Here is a 23,212-nt window from a genome sequence, read left to right on the forward strand (position 1 = left end):
TTTCAGACAACAGCTCCTCTAGCCCACTGGAATTGATAGGAGCCAAAGCCTAAACATTTTGCATATTTGATTACAGAGTTGTGCAAATGTTATGATAGTGTTTTGTCTTTTTTGTTCAGTGTATTACCCTTTTTTTTACATTGCTGCTTTGTACAATACTGAATTCTATTTTTTGCTGTGCCACCAATAGTTCTGGCAGCACAAACATATTATAGATTTTTCAACCCTATTTATCACTTCATACCTTCTCATGCTGGAATGCCCGTCTTAATCACCAGTTATTTTGTGTTATCCTAAATATTTCATCTCTGTCAAATCATTTGCATCTCACTCAAATAAACAAATGAAAAAGCAAATGTGAAGTATTTGGGATTCCCCCTCCATTACAGTATGAGAACTGACCACTTGTAGTTACTTTCTACTTATCTTTTAGAGGACTTATCCTTTTAGTGTGGAATTATAAAATATATTCATGTGTCTTTGATGAGAGATTTTTGTTGGAGCTCTTAGATATTTGTTGGCAAGAAGCGAATTTGCTGACAACTCTAAACGTGACTTCTACAAAATCAAGCCAACAATTGTTTGGTGTTCATAAATTAGCTTATGGATAATTAGGTGTATATATATCTGCTCCCCCATGTTTTATCTGTGAGGATTCACGTCAAGTAGGACACATAATGCATTAAGTATTTAAATGTCAATTATAGGTATATCATTCTATGCAATTTGGATTTGGTGTCTGAATTCTCCTAAAGTATTGAATACAGGAAAAAATGTTATTATGTCAGTGATTGAAAACTGAATATTGACCGTGGGTGTTGGCTAAAAAAAGCAAGTAAATTATTTACTTAAAAAATAACAGTACATTTTCTGCTGATTTCCTGCATCTTCAATATCTACTCATGGCAATTTGAGATAAAGTAACATAATACAGTCCAGTATAAAATTACAGTTACAAAATCTACAACAGCTGCTGAGCTAACATAAGTAAACACACAGTATCCTAAAGTAATTAATACTGACTCATTCAATGGCTATCTGAATGTCTCTGAGTTTTTAAAATACAGATTAGCTTTTGTGTGTACATACTTTATTAGATTGCTCTACTTGTCAAGAAAATTACTATCACATTTGGGCTGGAAAAAAAAAATTCAGTGAAGCATCATGTGACAAACAGTTCTTAACTGCCATCTAGTGGCCATCTGGACTTTTGCATGTTAGATCCAGTAGCCCTAATACCAGTAAGTAAAAATGTTTCCTCAAGCTAAATTTTAAAAATTTAAATGTGGATTCATTTAAAAAAAATCAAAATAAGTGGTAAAGATTCTTCTGAATATATTAGGACTAGATCTTTAAAGGAAGCCCAAAAGAGTACTCAATATTCTGCCACGAAATTCAAACATATTTTTATGGTTCTGGAGTCAATTATTAATAAAATAAGAATTCAGGTTAAGCAGTCTGATTTTGTAGTTGATAGTATAGCTTGGATTAATAGTTTATACTAAATATTTTCCATAATTAGTGCAGTTACATGACATCATATATAAGCATCTCAATAGGTCATCTCAATGTTCTAAATCCTTTTTATAAATAATTTTATTGAAATTTTTAGTTATGTAGAATATAAACCAGAGTCACAAGCAGGAGAGGTTCATTCCCAAGGAGCAAAGAAACAACATAGCTTGGAACCTTTGATATGCAGGAAAAGGGCAAAGGCATTCCTCCCCACAAGCAGTTTGCATGTATATCAAATAGTTTATACAGGTAAGTCCTTTAGTCTGGGAAGATTTTTGCTTGTAAGCAGATATGAATTAAAAAAGCTACTCTAAAGTAACTACTCATATTCTTCTTGGTTTCTTTGGCATTAATAAACATAATAAAAATAAACTAAACTAGTTTATAAAAAGAAAAGTTCAGAAGATGAAGAAAAAAGAATAAGGTAACAAAGATAATAAAGAAGTGGTTTTTAGCTTCGTCACAATGAGAATAAGCTAATATACTGTTGGGAAACTACCAACTGGGCTGAAAGAGTCCTTGCAAAGCCACAAAAGGCAAGCTTAACTTCCCCCAAGATTCATGAAGCCATTATTTCATCATTCCCTGGGAAAGGCAAGCAATCTAGGAAAATTCTTATAACAAGTCAATAAATTTTTTACTTCAATTGTTTACACACAGCTCTGGTTGCTTGTGCTTGACGTATATACTTTCACTCTCATTTAATGTTACAAATAAAACATCCTTTTCTTAAGTTGTCTATTGTCTATTTTGGTAATTTCAATTTTATGGTCTTTCATGCCTAAACACTGTAATGTCTATGTCAGATAAAAGAAATTCTTAGTTTTTTTAATCTTCTAAACATTCAATGGAATTTGTATCCTTTTTGAGATATTAATTATCAATATTTAAGTCTATCTTTCAAAAACTCTTCAAGTTAACAAAACGTTATAGTCATCGAGCCATTTATAGCCAAAAGTTTTAGCATGCCATTTCTTCTTGATCCTTTAGTTCCCACTAGTGTCCTTTTCAATTTTCATCAAGCGACAGTTTCTAATGTGAGTTTACTTCCATTTCAATCATTTTCCATGAATATATTATTTAAATATATATATTTTTCAAATCTTACAAATCTTATTTAAAACTTTCTTACAACAACATTTTGTTTGTGTGTGTGCCTTTTGTCAATTATATATTATTTTAAATTCTTAAGTGTCTGTTTAAAATGTCTTAAATCCAAAGAAGAAAGTAAAACTCACCAGATGTAAAATTAAACTCACTGTTTTGAAAGTCTCGAATAGCCATAAAATGGCTCAATTGAACATTTCTAAATGTAATAGAAAGTGAGTTCGGTAGGCTTAGTGTCTTATTTATTTATTTATTTATTTATTTATTTATTTATGAGACTTATATACCGCTTTAAGTGCAAGCACTCTCTAAGCGGTGTACACTAGTAAGCAATGTATATATATATTTAATTGCCCCCAGCAATCTGGGTCCTCTTTTTTCCTACCTCGGAAGGATGGAAGGCTGAGTCAACCTTGAGCCGGTGAGAATTGAACCGCTGACCTGCTGAACACAGTCAGCTAAAGTGGCCTGCAGTACTGCACTCTAACTGCTGCGCCACCTCGGCTTATGAAGACTCAACTGTAACTGAGAACAAAGTTGTCTCTCTTGGCTCCTATGCTCAAACCCATGGGAGACTACTGCCAGAAACTTTTGAAGGACCAGTCTACTCACCAGTCTATTCACTCATCATTATTCATGGTGGTTGTTGTCTCTGCTTGCTCTTTGAGACATCTTCAGTCAGCCATGACTCATATCTGAATTGAATGTTTCTAAATCTTGATTCTTTTGTACAAACTAGACCCATTTATCTTAGTAAGATACATCAAGAACTGTCAAACATTCTGTAATGTTAGAACACTAAACCTTATTCCTGAAGCATAAATGTATTGATTTTTGAACTATGAATTGACCCACAAAAGAAAAGGATCTCTAGTATGATTGGCAGCAAAATCGTACACCTTCCTCTGTGTTGCATAGCAAGGCTTTTCAACTGGTGGTACGCGTACTACCTGTGGTACTTTGGCATGTGGCAAGTGGTACACAACCATCCTAGAGAAGTGTAGCAGGGGAGGGGAATAAGCTGAAATGACCCAAGCCTGAGGGAGAGGCAACTGCAGCTGCAGGATTGTGCAGCTTGTGGGCTGCATTGGATATGCTGGATGTGGTATATCAAGAATCATAGTTCAGAGGTAGAGGGCCAGAAGTCTTGGGTCAATTTCTGATCAGTTAAGACTTAAAATAGGTACCATAAATCTACTCAATTCCCTTCAAGAATAGCAAAAACGTAAGTTTTGGCTCCACCTATTCCAGAATTGCCTTGAGGATGGTCCTGGACCATAAATGGCCTGCAGACTACATCTTTTGATATGATATAAGCAATACAGATGCTTGAAAAAAACATTTATGTTCTACTTTTGCTAATCTTTGTTCCATATTTGTGTCTGTATTTTGAGGTACTTGTTTTTGGAGATGCTTGATTATGTACAACTCATTATTTAATGCACAGTTGCCAGCATTTGTTGTCATTTGTTTCAGAGTCCTATGATGATGTTGCGTGGTCTTAAAGAGAGTTTTATCATTTACTACCATTGACAGAAACGATAAACCTATTCAAGAACGAATGAATTAGAATGAGCTAACTGGGATTTAAAGAGTCAGTACTAGCTTGCCAAAGAGTTATGTTGTCTGGATTTATCATACAGTATATCTTATTTGATTCCACATGTTTTAAATTTATTCTGTTGGTTATGTATACATTCATCTCTTTTTAACAAATATAGTTTCTGGCTATAGATGAAATGAGATTAATAAAATAGGTAGGTAGGTAGGTAGGTAGGTAGGTAGGTAGATGCTTCAGTCTAATCTGTATCATTTTAGGGAGATGTTGGTTTGTCAAGACCGTAATAATGAAATAGACATCCTGTTGGTGAACTGCTGTTCCCATTGTTCTTCATTATTGTTCATGGTGGCTGGGAATTGCCACAATTTTTTTCACTTTCTCTTAATGACTAACATGTAGAGGAGAGAGATGCATTTTTTTAATGGGTGCTTTTTATTCCATTTTAAATTGGGTGGTGGTTTGTTGTTGAGTTTATTTTTGGTGCCTTCAAATCAGTGTGGATTCCTGGCAACTGCCTGGACAAGTCCCTTCAATTTTCTTGGGAAAATTTCAGAAATGGTTTAGCCTTGCTACTTCCTAAGGATTGGGGAGAAGGACAGATCCAGCATCTTTGTGCTAAGGCTAAGTTTATAGTCTCCTGGTTTCTAACCTGGTGCCTTAACCATTACACCAAATTAGCTTTCTTTTAAGAATCACACTACACTACTATATAACATTGTGTTGGATTTTGTACCTTACAAATTATGTAGATAATTTTAATAGAAATGTGCAGTTCCTGGGAATTTGCTGTTTAGACTGGCTTCACATAACATATTAAACCTAAATATGAAACTAGGTTAATGGTTTGGTTAATCATGGTTTTAAATAAGCCATAGTTTCCTGCATTCATATAGAATGCTAAGCTTTAAATAGAAGTTTGCAAGCCATAATTATTAGGTTCATGCAATAGGCTAAATTAAGCATATAATATTTTAACTATGTGTGCTTTGCGAATTAGGTCCCAAAATTGGTTTCTTGGTCTTGGATTCATCCCATCTGCCCATCTGCCTGATTTTCCAATACGAAAATCAATAGGAAAAAGCTGGGTTATTACTTTGAAGGTAAATTTATTTAAATATAGAATTTCAGCTTTCAAACATTATAGCTTTAAAGAAATTTTTCAAAGACTCAATAGTATTTGGATATGTTCCATTAACTCAGACTAGTTAGCTAACAGCTGTTTGGTAAAAGCTTGTCTTGTCAGTGGAACAGAGTAACCTGACACTTAAACACATCATGTCAAATGTTGTTACTTTTGCATAAATACATTGTACTTTCTCCATTATGATTGTCCATTATGATTTTGTATCTAAATCAAGCAAATGTTAATTCAGGAATTTCCTCTAGCTTCCTTATGTTTTAAAGTTATGTTCATATACTTCGTACTTTTGTGTTTCTGGAAGGATACTGAAGTTGGTTTTTAATTGAAATCTATTTTGATGTAGTTTTTGTTTTATTTTCTTTTTTAAAATGAATGGATTGATAGCTGCTTCCTCAGTTCCATTTCCAATAGGAATGATACTGAACATTCAATTTGCACTTTGGGATAACTTGAGGATCTATAAAACAGTAAATGGGGTCTTTATTTGTCATCCATTGTCCATTCTTGAGCTTTTAGTGGCAGTTAAATTGTTTAGGCACAAGCTGTTTGTAGGGGCAACAGAATTCCAGTCCACCTCAAAACTTGATGGAAAGAATAAGCATTGAAGCGAAATACAGGCATTTGCCAATTTTAGTTAGGCACCCTAAAGAGTTTCCAACAATTAGATAAACAGCATTTGTGTCTTCATGCTTGCATGCTACTATGACATCTCTCAGTGGAACACTTAATCTGCTCTCTGGGGTAATAATAAACATCAAAGCAAGAAATGTTTACTAGATGTTCCTGAAATGTTAAATATTTTGGTTTAAACACTTTTGGTGCCAAGACCTTCATATCTTAATTTGGGCTGATATTTAATGAAATGAGGAGTATGAAATAGCAGATACAGAGAAGTTTCTGAAAATGATTTTCTCATGGGAAATTTTCAAGGGTAGAATAATAAACACAGTTTGTTATAAACTTATTTTTTTTAAGGATAAGAGACATCATTTGGTGATCTTTTATAATGACCTTAATCTGCTCTGAAACTGATTTATCACCAATAGATATGGAAAAAAATCTCCCATTATACAATTTCCCACATAGTTCTTTACAGGCAGTGGCATTTCCAGTTCAAGGCTTTTAGACTATCCATTTTTAAAAGCATGGAGTCATGGGATTTCCTTACTATCATCACTTCCATTTTGCCTTTCCTCTCCCTCAACAATACTACAGCCCATGGAGACTATCTTAATGCAACATAGCCACATAGTTTTGCTTCCTGTCCTGTGATTACCTGCCAACAATGCAAGTGGTGTTCTCCTTGCTTGAAGGTGAAATTTGAAGCTTATTTGTTTACTTGCTACCAGTTTCTACAGGTAGTCCTCGACTTATGACCACAATTGAATTCAACATTTTTGTTGCTAAGTGAGACATTTGTTAAGTGAGTTAATGACCTTTCTAGCCATAATTGTTAAATGAATCACTGCAGTTAGTAGTACAGTTATTAAGTGAATATGGCTTCTCCATTGACTTTGCTTGTCAGAAACTTGCAAAAGGTGATCACATGACTCTGGGATACTGCAACCATCATAACTATGAATCAGTTGCCAAGCATCTGAATTTTCATCAGGTGGCTCTGGAGATGCTGCAATGGTTATAAGTTTGAAAAATGATCATAAGTCATTTTGTTCAGCGCCATTTAAATTTTAAACAGTCAGTAAAAGAACTATTGCAGGTCAAGGGCTACCTGTATTGATAGTATCATTGGGGAGGGGGGAAATGCAATAGGCTATAAAATGGTTGCTTTTCAAGATTAGACATTGTAGTTTCAACAGATAACAGTTGGGAAACTATCTTAGACTGTTTAAATTCTACTGAAATTGATACATTTGCAAGATAAAAATATTTAGTTAAAATAAAGAAATTTTCAGATGTCTGAGTTCTTTATTGGAATGAGTTGAAAATGTTATGTCTGATTAATGTATAAACCTTGTACAGTAGCTCATAAAGTAAGGAAATGAAATGTAAAATTGCTCTGTTTATTTAATTCTACATTTTAGTTTCATGATAATTAAAGAAATTTGCCTTTCTAAAGGAGGTTTAACTACTTCTTAAAAGCTGGGCTGAAATAGAAAAACAACTTCTTTTCCAACTCAGAAAAAAGTTTTTTTTTTTAATATATATATATATATCAGAAAGAAGCTGAGCATTAGGAAGCATATAAAATATATTGATCAGACTAATGATAGTTTCAATATTTACACTAGGCCCCAACTTTTAAAATCTAGAAGAGTATGTGTTACAAAATACAGAAATAGTCAGTGGACTAGTTCAAATGACTGCACAGATTAAGTGCTGTAGATGAAGAAACTCTGTGGTGTAGTTTATCAGTTATCCAGACATAACATTTTGTAGTTATCATCTTTCTTAAGAATCATTTTGCATTCTTTCTTTTTTCCCATTCGCAATGTTTAGACTAAGATTTGGTCTAGAAGATTTCCAAGATCCCTTCTACCTCTGTTATTCTGTTAAGATTGGAATAATCTTGCTTCTTTTTAAAATGATTTGTTGGTTCCTATATTACCGTATATGCCGGCGTATTAGGTGACCCGGCGTATAAGACGACCCCCGTCTTTATAGCCGGGCCGCATTCCTAGAACGTCGTCTTATACGCCGGAAACTACCAGTATTTCCGGCGTATAAGACGACTCGGCGTATAAGACGACCCCCGTTTTTGGCGCCGATTTCAGCGCTCGCGGAAGTCGTCTTATACGCCGGCATTTACAGTAGTTGTTTCATTTGGTAATTGAAATTACATAAACATTAATTTTTGTATAAATGTATGAAAAGATCTATTTGAAGTCTGAGATCTTTTCCATTTTTCTTGCCATATATAAAAATAACAAGAAGGCACAGTGCAACCAATATAATTTGTCAAAATATTCAGGGGAAATTCCTACAACATAATAAGGATTAATTACACATTTAAGACATATAGCATCTACCAATGACAGGTAGCTTAAATATTGCCATCATATAATTAACAATCTTTCAAATGTTACTACATCTCATTTTTTAAAAACTATTTAATTTTGGATTTAAAAAATGGAACTATTTTAATATAGAGGTTTTCTATTAATACATCTCTCATTTGTGCTTTCATTCTTGAAATACTAAAGTTTTAAAGTCATTTGTATCTCCTTTCCAAGAGGGGGAAAAGGACTGTACCACAGAAGGTACTTTATTCTAAGACAGTGGTTCTCAACCTTTTTAATGCCGTGACCCCCCCCCAACCGGTCGTAAGTCGAGGACTACCCAACCAGTCGTAAGTCGAGGACTTTCCCTGCCCGGGAGCACCGCGCATGCGTGGTGTCCCCTGTGCCGGCCGAGGCCTAGCTGGCAAGGGGCAGTGACGGCACAGGGTGACCCCTGGCTGGGCCACCAGCTGGCCCAGCCCAGGCAGGTAAGGCACCCGCCGGGCCCCACACATGCCAGAAAACTTCCCTGTGCCCGCTGCTGTCCTGCTAGCCTTACCTTGGCACCACCCATTTGGGGCAGTGGCAGGCAGGCCCTGGCGCTCCTGGGCGGCAGCGACGGCGCAGGGTGACCACCGGCTGGGCCACCAGCTGGCCCAGCCCAGGCAGGTAAGGCACCTGCCAGGCCCCAGGTGCGCCAGAAACCCTCCCTGCGCCTTCCGCTGTCCCGCTAGCCTTACCTTGGCTGCCGCCCATTCAGGGCGGCGGCAGGCAGGCCCAGGGACTCCTGGGTGGCCACGGCAAGTGGCAGCGACGGCGCAGGGTGACCACCGGCTGGGCACCAGCTGCCCCAGCCCAGGCAAGTAAGGCACCCGCCGGGCCCCACACGTGGCAGAAATCCTCCCTGCACTCGCCGGCCTCCCACCCCTGGCCCTCTTTTACTTACTTTTAGTAATTGCTCAGGAGGGAGGGAAGCTTTCCTTGCAGCACCGTTTACAGACTGGAGCTTTTGGCGGTCTCAGCAGGGCAGAGACAGCCTGGACAATTCCTACTGGCTTTTGAAAGCCAATAGAATTAGACTCTATTCAAGAGAGTCTATTCTATTGGCTTTCGAAAGCCAATAGATTCTATTGAGGGAGTAACACAGCTAAAGAAAAGGGGAAAAAATGGGAAAATGGCGGACAGCCTTGTTTGGCGACCCCTGTGAAATGGTCGTTCGACCCCAAATGGGGTCGCGACCCACAGGTTGAGAACAGCTGTTCTAAGATGTACTCATTTTTTAGCATTAGTTACCAAATGTTTAAGATGCCTTAGTTGAACTATCTTTTCTATAACTTTTAACTTTATGAATTACATAATAAAAATAATCAAAAAAAGAAAAAGAAAAACTTTAAATGTCCAAAATATAAAAGTTGATATCTAAACAAAATAGATATTTTTGTAAAATTGTTCAATGACTGATATTGAAAGAGTTTCTCTATCTTTGTGAATATTGTGTAAAGTGCTACACATACACTTATCTTGCCCCCTAGCTGACAGTTCTCAGTTGCTTTTTCAGTAACTTTCTCAAATGCTAACTTAGAAATGGGGTTTCCAAGCAAAATGTCTCCAAGCATTGGGATCACCAAGCAGAAAGAAAGTTGAAGAAGACTTTAATTTTAATTTTAATTTTCAGGTTCATGTTGATACAAATACAGTTATCCAGAATATCAATTCTCACTCTATGCTTTGTGAAGTGGATTTTCAAAGTTTTATCAAATGAAGTTATAAAAAAGAAAAAAATGAAAGGGTATGGCCTTTGAGGATCTGGGAAGCTACCTGAATGACAGGTGACGCTCCTATTGGCAAGATTTTAGTGGAGAATTTTCAGGCTTGGTATTTCCATGTTAACTAGGACAATATCACCACTTTTAAACAAAATAAAGTCTTTCCAAATAGGGAATTCAGGTATGGATTGATTGTATGTGAGGTTTTAGAGCAGTGGTTCTCAACCTGTGGGTCGGGACCCCATTTGGGGTCGAACGACCATTTCACGGGGGTCGCCAAACCACGCTGTCCGCCATTTTTTTCCCTTTTCCTTAGGTGTCCTACTCCCTCTTATTGGTGGCCACACCCAGTTGGCCACACCCCTGGGGTCACCAGAACACGGGGAACTGTATTATGGGGTCATGGCATTAGAAAGGTTGAGAACCACTGTTTTAGAGCTTTGAAATTCAAAAAATAGAATCTTGAATTTTAGACAAAAACCTTAAATAACATGGAGGGGAATCCGGAAAGCATTCATCTTTGAGCAGAAAGATTACCAGAGTTAAAGGTGATCTGTTTGGCTACAGAGGGAGGTCATAGAAGTCAACAAAAATATGTAATATGTGCAGTAGAATTGCCTTGCATCACTCTTTATCTCTTAGATATGTGGAGATTCCAAATCTCATAATTCACAGCAAACATATGGTTGTAAGCAAAGCTGCTGTGATGAGTTCATGTCAAAATATGTTAATTAACTTTGATTTGATCAAAATATGTTAATTAACTTTTAAATCTAGTGTTCCAAAACGATCTAAGCCTAGACAAAGGTGCATGGACATCTTAGAAGCAGGCAGAGAATTAAATGTGCATCATGAAACAAATATACTCCCTTTTGTACATGCATCACAGTGGCATACACATTTAAAAAAGGGAATGGCTTTTGCATAATGTGTCACAGTATATTTTTATGAAATATTGACCCTAGGTCATGAATCTTAATTTATTTTTAAATATGAATCTTAATTTATGTTTAAAATGTAAAAAAGAGACATTCTATCTCTCTAATGCAGAAGTTAATATGTGTAATGTGGAAATCTGTTATGACATCTGAATTCTAGAAGATAAGCCCACATGTCATAGCAGATTGTCTCTTTACCCAAAAACTATTATAATTCTCCAGCATGATGGATAATCCACAGATGGGTTTCCTGTTGTCCTTTCTACCCAATACACTAAGTGTGAGAGTTTGCCACGCCTCCCGCTGGCCTATGCTGACTGACTTAGTCTGATACCCAGCAGGACACGTTGGTTCCCTCTCAGTGGCAACAGGTTATATCATCTATAAATTATCCTTCCTTTTCCTTGAGAAGCTTTAGTTTTCTCCAGTCTGTTTCTTTCCTTCCCCTTACAATTTTAGATCTTCCTCTTTCTTCTCTCCCCCTGCCTTTCTGAGCTACCTTAGGACAGCGCAGCCGAGCCACACCTCTGCCAATCGACTCAGCTGATCGGCGGACCTCCGTGGAGCCCCTAAATTACCTGATCATCAGCTGGGCTTTGGCCTGAAGATTTTTGGAGTCCCCGGCCTGCCATACGGACAGCGGCCGCTATTTTGGGAGCCACAAACGGCCGTTTTTCATTGAATAGAAACCATCCAAAATATTTTTTCTTCTGGCTTGCTTTTACAGCAGAGAGGCAGAGAGAGATTCAGAATAAATACCTGACTTTTGATAGGGGGCTTACCAAACTGCAAATTGGCTATTTAGAGTGCCTTAAAGAAGCCTTGTTATCGCCTGAGATGTTGACGGCTGCCATTTTGAATAGCGTTTTTTTGGCGCCATTTCTCTTCAGCCTCAGTTTTACCTTCCAGAGCACTCAGGCCCAAAAATACCCGGCCACATTGATTTAACATTGCCTCTGGAAGTTCAAACCCTTCCTTCAATTGCAATCCTTGCCTTGCATCTCAGGCCTTTAATTGCATCAGGGTGAACCAGCCCAATATATTCCTGTTCCATCGGACATTTTGCCTCTCATAATACACTGTGATTCACAGTAGAATTATCAGGAGCTTACACTGGTTTTACCAGTTTTCAACAGTTAACAGTCCAGGCCTCAGCTCTTATTCCCATTGAGGTCCATTCTCAGTTCTGTACTCAGTCTTGTACTCAGTCCTGAAGGAACTCCAACGAAATGGCAGAAGACAGACAACCCCAGATTGCCTTGTCTACTACCAGCCCTCCAAGTAAAAAGAGGCGCAAATCCTCCAAACTGGAGGCTGCAGGGAAGCTGAAAGCTAAGGCCAAAGTATTATCTAGCAAGGCTCCATCCAAAACGGCCGAAAAGGAGGCCACAAGGAGATACCTGGCCTTAGAGCAGTGTTTCTCAACCTTGACAATTTTAAGGCATATGGACTTCAACTCCCAGAATTCCACAGCCAGCAAAGCTGGCTGTGGAATTCTGGGAGTTGAAGTCCACATGGCTTAAAATTGTCAAGGTTGAGAAACACTGCCCTAGAGAGACAATTTTCGAAGGCCCAAAAGGAGACTCCAAGGGAGAGTCCCCTTCCTTCCACAGCTACATCAGAGGGCTCCCTCTTGGGTCCTCAACTAGCAATGTCAATTCAAGACTACAGACCATTGTCCCCGGATGTAGAGACCAGGTAGAGACCCAGCATTACTATGGTTCCAGATCCAAACAGCAATTGGGTAGCCCCTTCGCCCAGTACTCAACCAGGGCCTTCAGCTACATTCACACCCACTGCTGCTGGTCTCCATCCCGATGTCCCTCAAGCAGTATGGCCAGAACAGCTTCAGTCAATGCTCACTCAGGTATTAGCACAGAGCATTGCTTCACTGCAGAGACCCAAGCCTTCATCCTCCACTCATTTCCACTCCAAGCCCCGGAATATGCCTACTCCATTGCCTCTGATCATTCATCTCAAGACAGAGAGTCATATTCGGATGCTGAGGAAACACGGGACCCACCTTTGTCAGAGGATGAGGAAATGCACCAGGAACCCTCTCTCTTTGTGGGATTGTTTGATCCCATGTTATTCAGATCCCTTCTATCTAAAGCCACCACAGCTGCCAAGATTGCACCTGACCAAGAACCACAACCCACCCCCTCGACCAGTCAAGCTCCAGACCCTCTATTCTCTGAACTGACCGTGACCCAAAAACACATTTCGTGTCCTCCCTTCTTCCTTAATACCATAAAGAAACAATGGGCTAGCCTCAGTGCTCCCCCTGCTCCAGGGGTCACTGATAAAAAACTTTTCAATGTTGCTCTGTCACTGACAGATTTGCTAGAGGTCCCGGCAATAGACACATCCTTAACTCCTATCTTTTCCCCCTCCACCATATCAGGTGATATGGTGGAAGCATTGAGACCAGAGGAAAGAAAATCAGAATTTTCTTTGCACAGGTCTCATCAAGCATCCGGCTGGGCAGTGAGGGCTTCCACTTCAGCGTCTTTCTTTTCCAGGACCTCCATCATTTGGCTTCGGGAGCTTCAGGCCAAGATTCCCCAGGAACAGGTATGGGCTCACCAAACTTTGGGTAAGTTGCTCGCGACGGCAGAATACACGGCTGATGCCACACTTCACGCAGCCAGATTTTCAGCCAGGGCAATTGCCGCTAATGTATCAATTCGTCAGCTGCTTGGCTGAAACAGTGGCGAGCGGACTTAAAGTCCAAGTGGCGTCTGGCCACAGCACCTTACACTGGCAGTCATTTGTTTGGGGAAGCTCTTGATCCCTACTTGGTGGAGAACCGGGACAAGAAGAAGGTGTTAGTCCACCAGACCAGGCAGGCGGACAAGAAAACTAGCCCGTATTATCGTAAACAGTCATTCCACAGCACTTTGGGGACAGAGTGGTCCCAACAACCCTGATCCTTCCCTCCCAGAGCCGATCGCCAATTGGAGCGATTTGAACCCAAATCCCAGGTAGCAATTTCAGTACAAATGGCCCTTTCGAGGTGCCAGGGGCTGTCCCTTTAGGAGGAATAAGTGACTCCAGGGATGGACACCCCCATTGGTGTCAGGCTTTCCCTCTTTATTCACAACTGGGAAGCCACCACCACAGATGTTTGGGTTCTATCCACCATAGAGAACGGCCTATCGCTGGAATTCCTATCCAGACCACCAGATCGGTTCAGGCCATGCCCAACCCCCCTGAACCCAACCAAGAGAAACCTCATGAACAAGGCCATAAATCACCTCTTGGAGATAAAGTCCGTGGAACCAGTCCCGGCCAAACAGATAGGGAAAGGCTTCTACTCCATCCTCTTTGTAGTGCCGAAGGCCTCGGGAGGATGGAGAGCCATTCTCAATCTAAAAAGACTAAATACCTATCTAATTTACAAAAAATTCAAGATGCAGACTCTACAATCTATTCTGTCCAGCATCAGAAAGGGCGACTTCCTGACATCCATCGACCTCACGGATGCGTACCTACATGTCCCAATACTTCTCGAACATCGCAGATTTCTCAGATTCTGTTACAAGTACTGTCATTATCAATACAGAGCTCTGCCATTTGGCCTGTCATCCACTCCAAGGGTGGTTATGAAGATCCTGATGGTTCTGGCTGCCCACCTGAAATTGGTTCCAATACGGATCCAGTGCTACCTGGACGACATTCTTATAAAGTCCAGGTCAGTTCAGACAGCAAGGTCGGACGTAGCACTCACCATTGAGGTTCTTCAGAACCATGGTTTTTCCGTAAACTTCCTAAAGAGCCAGTTAATTCCATCCACTCGTCTCCTTCATTTGGGGGCAGTCATAAATACATAACAGTGCATGGTCTACTTGTCACTGGACCGCCAGATCAGTATCCAGGCCCTGATACATCAGGTCCAACAGGACCGTGTGGTTCCTCTAGTCACCCTCTCCCAACTCTTAAGGAAGATGATCTCATGCATCTCCATAGTGCCATGGGCCAGATTCCACTCCAGGGCCCTGCAGTGGTTCCTTCTTCCCTTTCAAAGGTGGAAACTCAGTTCTTCCAACAGAAAAGTAAAGGTCCCATCTCAAATATTGAAGTCGTTCCGCTGGTGGACTTCCCAGATGGTAGCCAGAGGTTCCAATTTCAAGGAACCGATTCGATTCACTCTTACCACCGATGCCAGCCTCCTTGGATAGGGGACTCATCTCCAATCCCAGTAGGCTCAGGGAACAGTGGTCCCGACGGGATCTGAAGCACAACATAAACTGGTTGGAGCTCAGAGCCATACACCTAGCATTACTGCATTTCAGCCACAGGGCAAGGGGACAGCACGTTCTAGTCCTCACAGACAACATAGCAGCCAAAACCCACATGAACTGGCAGGGGGCCACACGGTCCAAGTCACTCATGACCGAGGCCCGACTGCTTTGCTCCTGAGCAGAGACCAACCTCTCCTCCCTCAGGGCGGAACACATCTCGGGAGAGACAAACAAGCAGGCAGATGCCTTGAGCAGAGCAACGGTGGACCACTCTGAGTGGCGCCTGCATCCAGAACTATTCACAGAGATAGCAAAAAGGTTCGGCCACCCGACACTGGATCTGTTCGCATCTCCGGCGAATTCACAATTCCTGAGGTTCTTTTCCCGTTTTTCATCTCCGGGGGCAGAGAGAGTGGATGCCCTACGCAGCCCATGGCCCAGGGATCTTCTTTACCCATTTCCTCCGCTCCCTCTAATGCCAGCGGTCATATGCAAACTGCTACAGGAGAGAGCGGAGATCATACTAATTGCTCCACACTGGCCGAGGTGTCTGTGGTTTGCCAACCTCATGAGTCTTTCCATGTCGACTCTGTGGAAGATCCCTTCGGATTGCATTGCACTCAGTCAGGGCACACTTCAACATCCAGACCCTCAATGGCTCCAGCTAACCGCCTGGCATTTGAGCGGCAACGTCTAACTCAGGAGTCCTACCCAATTGGGGTGATCAACATGATCCAGGCTTCGAGACACCCATCTCCATTTAGAAGAACTTTTTCACCTGGTGTACCAGGAACCAAATTGATATTTCATCCATCACTATCCCTAGAATTTTAGGATATTTGCTGGACGGACTCGACAAGGGCCTATCACCAAATAACATCAAAAGGCAAGTAGCAGCCTTGGCTAAGGTGCTGTCATGTGACGATTCTTCTTCTCTGGCCCATGACCCAATGATCCACTCCTTCATCAAGGGACCGGTCAACTCAAAACCACCCACAGTCCATAGATACCCCTCGTGGGATCTTTCTTGTGTATTGCAAGCTCTTACCGTGACACTTTTCGAGCCCCTTAAGTCTTGTGATTTGAGACTCTTGTCCATGATGGTGGCCTTTCTTGTAGCAGTGACATCAGCCAGGCGCATTTCTGAACTGGCAGCACTCTCTGTCAGGGAGGATCTATGCGTCTTTCGTAAGGATTGTGTGTGATCCTTAGATTGGACCCATCGTTCATTCCTAAGGTAAACACCTTATTCCATATATCACAAGAACTTATACTACCGAGCTTTTGCCCTCGGCCAGCTCACGACCTGGAGTGCCAGTGGCACATCGTGGATGTGCGCAGGGCATTAAGACGGTACATCAAGCGGACCTGTGTCTTCCACAAATCAGAAGCGCTTTTCATTTCTTTCCAGCCCTCTTCCATGGGGCAGAAGGTCTCGTCGTCCACCATTGGCAGGTGGATCAAGGCCTGTATAGCCACAGTTTATCAATCCCAGTCCTTATCCATCCCTAACAATATCACTGCTCATTCCACATGCAGTGCAGCAACTTCAGCGGCTTGGGCGACTCAAGCGCCCATTGACGAGATTTGTCGGACAGCGACTTGGTCGTCGTCCTCTCCATTTATAAGACATTACAAAATTGATAAATTTGCCTCCACAGACACTTCCTTTGGCTGGAGGGTGTTACAACGAGTGGTGTTGTCCGGAGGGACACATGCCCTGACTATTTCCCCCCCATAGGGACAGAGCAGGCTTTGATATGTCCCATCTGTGGATTATCCATCTGTAAGGACCCACCCCACTTTGCATCTTAAGAAGACAGAACTCTTGGAATAATTCTTCCAACAGGCATCCTTTATTAAGAGAAAATGGTTGCAGGCGTTCTAGACAGGACTTGGGGTCCAAGCTCTCCCATTCAAGGTTTTAAGGGGTTCCCCAATAGCCCCACCCAATCACCCCCTACTTCCAGTGACAGTCTCAGGCACTACACTCCCACCCCCTTTTCCTTACTGCCGGCTGGATGGAGACTTTTGGTGATACGCACATCCAGTTCCTTTCTTCAGAGAAAACTACATGAAAGGTAATAGCCCCATTGTTATGGTTAGTCCTTTTGGTGATACACACATCCAGTTCCTTTGAAGTGTACCGAAGAAAGTGAGGGCCATAAAGCCCCTTTGTTCACCCCCTTCCCTTCATCGTATGACAGAATCGATAGAAGGCAGAAATGGGGTTTTTTATAATTGATAACTAGAGATGAAATATAATTGGATTCTGATATCCTGCCCCCCTCAAAAATACGAAAGATCCACCTGAAAGAAAACAAAACAGGTATAAAAGTTAGTCAGGCTTGTTAGGATATTCTGCGTGAAACTTAACTTTAATAGCTTCGGGACTCTGACATGACGTTTATGGACCCAATCGTTTTGTGAGGGAGGGAGGTATTTCCAGGCAACTAGGTACTGAGTCGCTCCATGATATCTCCTAGAGTCAAGAATTTCCTTTATTTCGAAGTGTTGTTCGCCCTCCATCATGATTGGAGGTGGTGGTGGGGATTTTTGGCCGTAGAGGTGACTGACACTCTCTTTTCAGCAAGCTGCAATGAAAAATTGGGTGTATTTGCCTGAGATTTTTGGGTAATTCTAATTCTACTGTTACTGTGTTTATGATTCTTTTAAATGGAAAAGGCCCTATATATTTTGGTCCATGTTTTTTACAGGGCTGTAGGGACTTTAGGTATTTTGTAGATAAGTACACCATTTCTCCTATAATGAATGGTGTAGGCTCAACCCTTTTTTTATCAGCTTGTGCTTTGTATGCCTGCCTAGCTTCATCTAGTGCTTTTCTAACTATTGGCCAGGTGTCTTGTAATTGTTCCATCCATTCTTTCAGTGATGGGATCATTGGTTTGTTTGGGGTTAATTCTGGCATGGGGGGAATTAATATAGTCACTGTCTTGAGGATGGGTGTGATGCATCCACTTACCAGGGGTTCGCCCTCCGAGCTGTCATCTGAGGCGTCCACCGGCCCTGCGTTGTAGGCTGGAGTTCTTTCCCCCTGATGAGCAGAGGTGGGGGGTTCCGCAATTTCCATCATTCTTATGGCAGTTTCTTTTGGCTTAGCTGAAGACTTTCCGGATTTGCTGATTGGGGATCTGTCTGGGTTGTGCTGGGGGGCTTTGGAGCAGCATTCTACAGCTCGATGCCCTTCTCTTCCACACTTGAAACACCCCATTTGCTTCTTGGCTGTAGCCAATGGTTTCTACTGGTTCGTGTGTCAACTCAGGCGGAGAACGGCTCCATTGTTTTCCTCGGCAGTGTCTCTTCAATATGTCGATCTCTGCTTCCTCTGCCAAGATGTACCATTCCTCAAGCTGGTGTGGGTCCCCTCGGGGCAGGCAAGCATCATATAGGTGATAATTTAGTCCGTCTTTGAAATGGCTAAGGAGGATGTCTTCTGGCCAGTTCAGTTTGCTGGCAATGGCCCGGAATTCTTGTGTATATTCAGCCACTGGGCGTTTGCCTTGCCTCACCGTTTTTATCCTTTCGCGGGCTTTGCGATCAGCCAGGGGATCTTCAAATCTTCTTCACAGAGAGGACATGAAACGGTTGAAGTCGCTGAGTTCTGGGGCATTGGAGTCGTGCAAGTTCACCACCCAATCTGCAGCCGGTCCGTCCAGGGCAGATTGCACGATCCGGATGCGGGCTTTGTCACTGGGGATGTGCCGCCCGTATTCCTCCATGTAGCTGAGGACTTGGGTTAGGAAAAACCCCAAGCGTGTTGGCTCCCCTTTGAATTTCACCTCCAACGGCGGACGTCTTGGAATGGATCGGTGCCTTCATTGTTGGTGGTAGTGTCTTCGGTCCAGATCGCCATCTGTGGTTAGGTAGGGGGTGGGGATTACTGGATAAGCAGATGTCCCCAGGGTTGCAGGTTCCACTTCCCCCTCGGTGTCTCTCTCCCTTTGCGGCTCCAGGAGCTGAGGGGGCCGTAGGGCTCAGGATTCTCCTCTCCTAGGGAGCTGAGAGTTCTCTTCATCAGGTCAATAGGACCCAGTCTGAGTACGTGCCCAGCTTTCTCCCTCTTCACTTGCGTGCAGGGATTTCTCCGTCTCCTGCTTCCATTCTGGTTGCTTGGCCCCCCGTCTCAGGGTCACCTTTCTTGATTCCTTTCCCCACTCACTTTTCTTTCCAACGCCCATTGACCAGCGAGGCTTGTGGTCCCGTGTCTCCACCACTTCTTCTCCTGAGGAATCTGACCTCTCAGATCCCAACATCCAGCAAGGTTCCAGTTGGGGCAGCGGCTCTCTTTCCAGGGAGTTTTCCCCCTTTCTTGCTCCATTGTCTGACATGGTAAATTTTTACAAAATCCCCCGGCAAAGGTCTCCCTTCCAGGTGGATTAATTTTGCAAGTCCTGTCTAATGTAAGGACCCACTCCACTTTGCATCTTAAGAAGACAGAACTCTTGGAATAATTCTTCCAACAGGCATCCTTTATTAAGAGAAAATGGTTGCAGGCGTTCTAGACAGGACTTGGGGTCCAAGCTCTCCCATTCAAGGTTTTAAGGGGTTCCCCAGTAGCCCCACCCAATCACCCCCTACTTCCAGCGACAGTCTCAGGCATTACACTCCCACCCCCTTTTCCTTACTGCCGGCTGGATGGAGACTTCAGAGAAAACTACATGAAAGGTAATAGCCCCATTGTTATGGTTAGTCCTTTTGGTGATACACACATCCAGTTCCTTTCTTCAGAGAAAACTACATGAAAGGTAATAGCCCCATTGTTATGGTTAGTCCTTTTGGTGATACACACATCCAGTTCCTTTCTTCAGAGAAAACTACATGAAAGGTAATAGCCCCATTGTTATAGTTAGTCCTTTTGGTGATACACACATCCAGTTCCTTTGAAGTGTACCGAAGGAAGTGAGGGCCATAAAGCCCCTTTGTTCACCCCCTTCCCTTTATCCTATGACAGAATCCATAGAAGGCAGAAATGGGGTTTTTTTTATAATTGATAACTAGAGATGAAATATAATTGGATTCTGACACCATCCTCATGCTGGAGAAGGGGCGTTGTCTTACCTGAATGCCTTTTCTCAGCATGATGATGGATAATCCGCTCCCGCCCCTTTAGTGGCCGTCAGGTCCTGTGTAAGGGGTAGTGGAACCAACGCGTCGGACTTCGTCTGCTGCTTCCCCTTTCGTCGGAACTCGGTCAGCATAGACCAGCGGGAGGCGTGGCAAACTCTCAGACTTAGTCTGTTGGGTAGAATGGACAACAGGAAATCCATCTGTGGATTATCCATCATCATGCTGAGAAAAGGCGTTCAGATAAGACAACGCCCCTTCTAAAAAAATATCATTGAATAATTTTGAGATCAAATAAAGGAATCTTTAAAGAGTTTTTAAAGTATCACAAGGCTTGTTATTGTACTATCATTCAGACACATCCAAGATATTATAGATTAGGTTTTAGATTGCTTTATGTGGTGTGAGTCATTGGCAGCTATCTAAGGTTTTAGCAAAAGCCTTTCAAATGCTACTTGATGGTTTAATTTCAAGATCACAGGGACTAAGTCTGCATGTTGTGAGCTCTAGATGTTGTGTTTTTTAACTTGAACAATGGTTTTTCTGTATGCTTTTATAAAATAATTTTCCACTAGGAAGAGCATGGATTTTGTTTTATTATATTGTAAATCCTTTTCCTTGCAAAAATATGACGGTCTTCTTTTTGATGAAACCATTCGTTTTGATTTGTGTCACAGTTATTATACAAGTTAACTGTTGTTTTCATGCTATTTGTTCTGTGAGTAGCAGATGACACTAAACCATTTTTTCCTTTTGGCACAGAAAGGCCCGATAGTGGCTGATTCCTTGAAGCCAGGCACCAAAATCTGGAAACAATTGATTCTTTTTCTATTTCTGTTTGATATTCTTAAATTAAAGAGGCATTGCTTTTGAACATTGCCTGAGAACAAAGACAAGTCAAGAGATTACCCTGCTGTGCCTGTCTCCATTGTTTTAAATTCTATGCTGTCTCCCTGTAGTAAGTAATGCTATCTGTAATTTAATAATTGCTGAAAAAAGCATTGTGTATGTGGAGGGAATTTTATTTATTAGCAAGAAAAATTAGTGGTATATTAAACAGCCATAGGCAAACACAGCAAATTCAAATTTAATTCAGATATGAAAAAATGTGCTAATCAATATAATACTAATACCCCATACTTTCCTTGTGCTTAAATTTCTGCAGTAATTTTTGGAAAATCTGATTTCTAAACTGAGATAAATCTATTTTTACAGTTCATAGCTCTAGCACATCAACTATGAAATAATTTTCACATATTCTTTGTAATTGGCTTGTTTTAAGCTGAAGGATATCATGCATTGTGTTTTCTGTCAAGTATGACTAGTATTCATGATGGTTAGAAAGTCAACATCTGGAGGTCTTCATGTTTTCCAACTGAGGCAGGAAGAAATTAATTTCTTCTCATATTTCAAATTTCTTTCAATTTCCTTTTTGTCTTCTTTGTAGATCAATGAACTGAGCCATGTTCAAATCCCTGTTATGCTAATGCCAGATGACTTCAAAGCATATTCAAAGATAAAAGTGGACAACCATCTTTTTAATAAGTAAGTTAGGCCAACTTCTGTTTTGTTTTATATTTTTCAATTGAAATTAATACATTTTTACTTAATTTTGATTTTCTGAGTTGGGTTTTAAAAAATATGCTAAGAGTATCAGCAGTTCTATTGTGGATTTGGTTTTTCATTATGTTTTTTTTTTAATTTGGATCCCAAAAGAAATTGAAAGGTGGAAGAGGAGGAACTCCAGTGGAGTGAAGGAAGCAGTGTGCCTGTTCTCCTTTGTAGGCCTGATGTCCTAGAATGTGATCCCTTCTCCAAAAGGTTGCTTCCAAGCTAAATTTCCACAGAATTTCAGCTCTAGTCTAAGAGAGTCTCCATTAGTATGCATCAACTAATAGTGCTTCTCAATATGATTTTAAAAGGATCCTATTAATACATTTTAAATTATTCTAAGAGGTAGAGGTAAACTGCTGTTAGATGTTTGAGAATTCTGTAGTTTGGAAAGTTATGGCTAATGTAAAGATTTGATTGTTATACCTGTTGAGGATTTGCTAAGTCAAATACAGTCTATTTCTGGAAGTATTTAGGAAATAGAAACACAGACATGTTTTATTCCATATGCACACAATCATTCGAATCGGAACTGCATAAGTGGAATATTCTGTTAAAAGCAATTCAATGTCATGTATATTAATGTTGAACTAGTTTGCAGTAATAAAGGCTTAAAAACTGATTAGAGCTGAATCCTGCAGGTTATATCCGAGACATATCCATAGAGTGGAAGAAAATATTTTTCTGAAGCTAGATACAGATTTTGCCATTTGTGGAGAATTGTTTGACAAGCAGAGCAGAAATGCATAATTCCAAAGAAGTGTTTTGGAACATTATATAGTATGAGCAGTGGATCTCTTTGAAGCAGACATTTTGAAGCATTCTAAAAACAGAAACATTTGCTTTAATAACTTGATTGTAAATTATTCTGGGTATTCTGTAATCCAATTTTTTGTGCCCTTAAAGTTTTGAAATTTTGTGCTAATTTATGCCACTGAACATCTAGAATTCGTTTTATCTAACTATACTGACTCTTGTTAAGAAGAGGTCTCCACCTGTATGACGTTTTTAGTCCAATTCTTCCAGTAATGTCTCCATATCACCCGTGACTCCCTTGTACAGATCTCTGAGAATAGCTTTAAGTCCATCTTTGCCTGGCTAAACATTTGCCTCAAATTGGAAAAAATGTGGCATTTGGAATTGTAGTGCAAAGGTCTTTGGGAAACAACAATTTTGCAGGCTTCTAAGTGAGAATAATTACAACTGTGTTTGGGTATATTCTTTATCTGAAAGATATGAAATAATATGGATATAATATGTATCTTAATCACAATAAATAGTTTCATC

General features: G+C 40.9%; 1 protein-coding gene across 3 annotated transcripts in view; it reads left to right on the forward strand.

Moving 5' to 3' along the window:
* The window catches only part of PIP4K2A (phosphatidylinositol-5-phosphate 4-kinase type 2 alpha), a 67,221-nt gene that overhangs the window by 4,041 nt on the left and 39,968 nt on the right, over window positions 1-23,212 (forward strand). For all 3 annotated transcript variants that reach the window (XM_039331300.1, XM_039331302.1, XM_039331303.1), the window contains one exon: window positions 21,762-21,859. In XM_039331300.1, the coding sequence (XP_039187234.1) occupies window positions 21,762-21,859 (98 nt within the window). The remainder of the gene's footprint in view (window positions 1-21,761; window positions 21,860-23,212) is intronic.

This window comes from Crotalus tigris, unplaced genomic scaffold, assembly GCF_016545835.1.
Source record: "Crotalus tigris isolate CLP2741 ecotype Arizona unplaced genomic scaffold, ASM1654583v1 scf7180000024437.13266115, whole genome shotgun sequence".
In the NCBI taxonomy this organism is placed as follows: domain Eukaryota; kingdom Metazoa; phylum Chordata; class Lepidosauria; order Squamata; family Viperidae; genus Crotalus; species Crotalus tigris.